Here is a 5736-nt window from a genome sequence, read left to right on the forward strand (position 1 = left end):
ATGTTTAGATTACGTGTTTCAAAGGCATCTGTGTATTGTGTACATAACAGAGCGCAATACGAATTAAAATTGTAATTTCCAATAGTGACAAGCAATATTTATGTGCTTTACTAAATTTACACAAGCACTACGAGTTGTCAGGAGCAGGAGTACATTTTGTTAGTAGCTACGAAAAGATCGGAGCTACTAAAATATTGATGAATGCGGACATGCATGTAAATTTCTGTCTGCTAACAGTTTACACACAAATTTTTTCTGCTCATGTTTCATGAATGAGACCCATCGGGTGGGAAGCATAGGTGCAGTACTTGAAACAGCCATCATGGAGGTTAAGCTCCTGGAACAACTGGTGGTTCTCCCTGTGATCCACCCTCTTTTTCCATTTCCCTGTACCCAACAAACTATTTGCTGACTCAATCAGAGTTACAGCAAGTACCCTCTGCCTGTCCATTTTAGGAACTAGATAGTAATTTCTAGGAAATTAATAATAATAATAATAAAAAAAAACAGTAGATTGATTACAAGGGAAGGTTAGGGCAGTGGTTCCCAACTAGCAATCCAAAAGTGGGTCGTAGGCCCATTCTGAATGGACCTCAAGTGACTTGCAACTGTGTCAAACACACTTTATTTTTAAGTTCAGTGAAATTCTGGCACAGAGCTTTTATGTTGAAGTGCTGTTTCCTGCTGTAGAGTGAGTTACAAATGGACAGCTACATGACAGAGACAATAAAGTAGCTTGATGACATGGCCAACCACAAGTATGACACTGAATATATTTAACCGTGTGGACCTTGAACTAGCCTAATGACTAAGGAGAAGTCTGAACCCCGTGGCTGGAGCTGTTGGGAACCAATGGATAAGAAGGTGATGGGATGGTTGCCTGGCAACAATCCAAAAGGAACAGCAAGCTTTTTACTGGTGGCATTCACTTAAAAAAAAAAAGGCGGTGCAGTGTGCCTTTAGTTGTACAACTTGCAAAATGCTTTCTGTGTGATCAGGGGCCTAAGGATAATGGTTGGATAGATTGTTATGGGAGGCAGTGCCAAATTCAATTAATTTCAATTTCATTTCCATTACACTTGCATTGAACAACACATAGGCTTTCCATTGCCACTTGCTAAAAATTAACAAACAGTATTTAATGCATAATTGTAAATGTTGCTAGCCTATCTAAAAAAGGTTGCTGTAGGTCTACTGCAGGCCTAGGCCACAATTACACAGGAAACGTTTTAGCAGCTGGAGGCTGCCCTTTGTAGCCTAATTTTTAGGCTTTTTTTTTTTTTTTTTTTTAAATGACAATGAAGCTTTTTGCTTGCTGTTTTGCGTTGCTACGCACCTCGTGTTTATGCATTCCAGTGCAGAAAAGCGCCCCACGTCATCTCTACTTTTTTCGCATTGTCCAATCAGTTGATTTAAGAGGCGGGCCCTCTGTGGTGGTCAGGGGACCAGTTGATAAACAATGGAGGAGACACTGTTGGTAGCGGTTGCTGGATACCCAGAGCTATACGGTCCGACGATAGACAGCAGACTGTCAAACTGCCCCCAAGTCACCTGAAAATATGCCTTGAAACAGCCATCATGGAGGCGAAGCTCCTGGAGCAACTGGTGGTACTCCCCGTGATCCACCCTCTTTTTTAGGGTCTCATGTAGCCTACCCACACAGATCTGTTTCACTCTGCCCAACAAACTGAAAGCCTCTCACCCTCAACCAGAGCTACAGCAAGTACCCTCTGCCTGTCCAACTAGAGATACTGATTATTGTTAAATAAATATACATAAACGGTAGATAGTCACACAGAGAGGTTAGGATAAGGAGGTGATGGCCTGGTTGCCTGGCAACAATAAAGAGGTGCAGCAAGCATTTTGTTTTTTTGTTTTTTTGTTTTTATTGGTGGCATTCAGTTTTAAAAAAGGGCAGTGCCAAGCGCCTCACGTTTTGCAATCTGCAGAATGCTTTCTAGTTGTGATCGGGGCATTACACAGCCTACCTTTAGACAGTGGGCTAATGGGCTAATAGACTGTCTTCACTGACATGGAGCTCACACTCAGTGGGGATGTTTTTATTTTGCAGAGAAGGCATAGATGCTCAGGTTTCTAGACAGCATTATGCCTCTGTGTAAATTCTGAATCATTGCTATGTGGCACTTGCAATTTCCAGAAGCGTCAGACAGTGGCGCCAGTCTCACAGTTTAAATTGTAGCCTATACCCTTATGTCTCAGTCTAAGCAGATTGTTCCGATTTTTTTGAGTCATCAGTGAAACGGTAGGCCTATGTATAGCCTATTTTTTTAACTTAGTTTTCTCCACATGTAAATATTATTTCCCTAAGGATACTTGTCTTTTGAAGTGTATCATTTTGTGCTACAACAATTTTTCAGTAATTCTGGACTGTCTCCTTTCCTTCTGAGGCATGAACTCTTAAGTGTTCAGTGTAATTATTTTGCACAGGTAAACACAGCAAATCTCCTGGTACAGAACTGGTTACAGACTCAGCAGTCATAAAAAAAGGAAAGAGTGGTTTGTCTTTCTAACACAAGCATCAATCATCTAAGAAGCATACGCAGCTCCCAAATGCTTTAAATTATTTGACATCAAAATGATCCAAGCTTCACTGAGAACACAGTCAACTTTGATAGCAAGTCCCTGTAGAACACGCGCACACACGATCTACACGCACGACCACACCGGGTGCTGCTTTTTTAAATCCACCTGTTCACGCGTTTTCCTGCGCTCTCTGCCCGCTGCTGCCGATAGGTTTGTTTGTCAGGGAGAGGAAACACTGTTTTTTTACGCCTTGTGCACAAAGTGGCACAGAGCACAGATCGGCTCCAGCACGTCGCGAATGAATGGATTCCCTGCAAATCCACCTCTCTCGGATGCTTTTGAGCGCAGCCTTCTCATAGGCTATTATTAATTTCCAGTCATCTGTGGGGAGAGTGCTGCCGTTCTGTGGTTAGGCTACATGATTATCTCACCAACGCTGTGGACACTGATCGTTGATCATGCCAAGTGCACTGATTTGAGACCAGCTTTGACTTCAGAGTCGCATCAGCGCTGCTGGGTGGACACAGAGCTGATCATCTGGAGAGGGTTTCTGCAACAATTTGTTGCAAACATTGTGAGGGGCGAAGTCATGGTGCCGTTACCACATCGGCTTCTCATGGCACCGTGAGAACTTTGTTCTTCCTGACTCCCCCCCTTTCCCCCTTTATTTCTTTTACATGTTTGTCAGCGGGATCGTGCTTCTTTGGGAAAATATCCACCATTTTGCGTTTCAATTATGTTCACTTTTGCTGCCTTCTGCTACATGCTGTCTCTGGTCCTCTGTGTGTCCCTGATCTTCTTTGCAATATGGCACGTAAGTACCGCAGAATGAGTATATGTAGTCTTTTTCTTGTGTTTGATAAGCAGCGGATGGATCTGATCATCGGAGATGTGTGCTTACTGGACGTGCAGGTGTGATATGGGTGTGTAATAGTGCCACATATACCCCGCAGCGCTGAGCATTCATTAATTTCAAATGTATGTTTTCGTTCCTAGAACACATTGCGTGATCCTTTTTTGTTAGATATCTCCTTCAACAGGAAGGTGCGCACCTGTATCTTCAGCTCCTGCTCCATCATTCATACATGCATCCATCATTTTCACCACTGTCTCTATGTTATCAGTCCTTCTTCTTATGTGGCTACTTAACATATTCATGCTGACCCAATTTGATATGCAGAGGGGCTGCAGCCCCATGCAGCATCCTCGATCAATTAAACGACCTTCCTTTCAGATCAATTAGAAAATCTTGTAGTGTTACCCCCCACCCCCATCCCCACCCCCAATCTCCCTGCTCTGCTCCCTCTGCCTTTAATCAAGCCTGAGCTCAGCTATACACCAGTACCAATATGACTGACTGCATTATTATATTTGAATAATCTAATTATTTGCTCCCTGAGCAACATCTCCATCATGCAGGGCCTTATGTAAAGACAGATTTGGGTCAGGTCTTCCAGCCTAATGCCCAGAATCTGCCTTTTGCATGGAAACAGAAACAGACCTGATGCACTTGGGATGACTGATCCTCTGGCAATTACAACTAATAGTGGGTCTGCCTGTCTGTCAGACAGGGGGCCATGTGTCTGCTTACAGAGCAGAAATAAAAAGACCAGGACAATCAGATTGCAGATGGTAGTACAGTTAAAACCAAATTGTTATGTAAAAAAAATAAAAACAGACTAAATATACAGCAGCTTTATGGAACTAGTGACTACACTGATAAGGAAAGCCATCACTGTGTCGTGATTCATTACAGAGGGACAGAAACCACCACCTCCTTCAGTTCTGTCTGTGATGTACATTCAGCACTGGTGGAAGGATCACAATGGAACACATCATTCTGTAGCTTCAGCAATAATCCTCATCGCACCAGGCTTTATTTTGTATTCTGCTTAAGACAGCAGAAACACTGAAGATGTCTCCTCCACTGATTCCCGTTCATGGTGACAGACAGACATGCAGCATAATAAGCTGGGGCTCCATACAGTGAGGAAACAGAATTATGAAGAGGCTGAAGTGGGCATTTGTGTGGCTGTAGAAGCTTCACATTAACCCTAGCCACCTGCCAAATGCTGGCAAATTTGGGCTGTAACTCTTTCACTTCTATCAGCCACTGCGGCAGGTACCCATTCCTCAATCAGTCCCTTTTCCCACTTGGAATATCAAGAACTCATGTGGTTTCAAAGAACAGATGAAAACACTAAATCCTGCTGCCACAATGGCCACTTGACCAAAAGGTTAGTTTTTGATGCCCTGAGCAGCAGTGCATTGCTAAAAAAGAGCAAGTGTGCTGAGTCAAACCACCCAGGGTAAAATCAGGCTATAAATAAAGTGAGTCAGTGTAAATGAACATAAAGAGATGGAGGCTATGAAACAGGCCACACAGAACAGACAATGGAAGACAATGAGTAATGAACTGCTCTGACTCAAACAGATGAGCAGGCCTGTCAGCAGGTAACATGAGCGCCTGAGTCATAGAGGTCAGAGAATGACAAATGACTCACAGCACAGATAAACTTCTGTCATTCATTGGCCATAATCAATCAAACCATACACTGACAAGTGAATTTGCTCTTTATCAACTACTCCACTCATTTTCAGCTTCTGATAAATAAAGGTAAACTTCTAAGGGTTTAGAAGTAGGGAAATTGACTGATTTATCTTCCATTCACTCATTTACATGAGGCTTTTCAGTAAGATACTTATAAGGTAAAAATCCACCTTATTCCAAGCCCTCATTATATCTTCTTTTTTTTTTTTCTCCTTAAAAGCCTTTGCTTTAGCAATTAGTTTGCCCTGCTACATTAGCACATTGTCAAATTTAATAGAGCTCTGCACTAGCTTACAATAAACATCTATTTCTTTCAAAAAAAGTATTTATGGTTTCTTACAACTCATAGACGTTATCATATTCAACTAACATTTAACATAATTTAGTTGATCATTTTAGCTCCATGTAAAGTAAATTAATGTGACGACGACCCTCTGCCTCAACCCTCATCCTGTAACTCAATTCAATTCAATTTTATTTATAAAGCCCAATATCACAAATCACAATTTGCCTCACAGGGCTTTACAGCATACGACATCCCTCTGTCCTTATGACCCTCGCAGCGGATAAGGAAAAACTCCCCAAAAAAACCCCTTTAACGGGGAAAAAAAACGGTAGAAACCTCAGGAAGAGCAACTGAG

The 5736-nt window shown here is 42.2% G+C and overlaps 1 protein-coding gene across 3 annotated transcripts in view; it reads left to right on the forward strand.

The window, feature by feature from the left end:
- Nucleotides 1-2809: 2809 nt before the first annotated feature.
- Nucleotides 2810-5736, forward strand: part of cnih3 (cornichon family AMPA receptor auxiliary protein 3) — a 304251-nt gene continuing 301324 nt past the window's right edge. For all 3 annotated transcript variants that reach the window (XR_007570846.1, XM_050058886.1, XM_050058885.1), the window contains exon 1: nt 2810-3358. Coding sequence is in view for 2 of the 3 variants with exons in the window: in XM_050058886.1 (XP_049914843.1) it covers nt 3281-3358 (78 nt within the window). In the remaining variant the exon portion in view is untranslated. The remainder of the gene's footprint in view (nt 3359-5736) is intronic.

This window comes from Epinephelus moara, chromosome 12, assembly GCF_006386435.1.
Source record: "Epinephelus moara isolate mb chromosome 12, YSFRI_EMoa_1.0, whole genome shotgun sequence".
Taxonomy (NCBI): Eukaryota; Metazoa; Chordata; class Actinopteri; order Perciformes; family Serranidae; genus Epinephelus; species Epinephelus moara.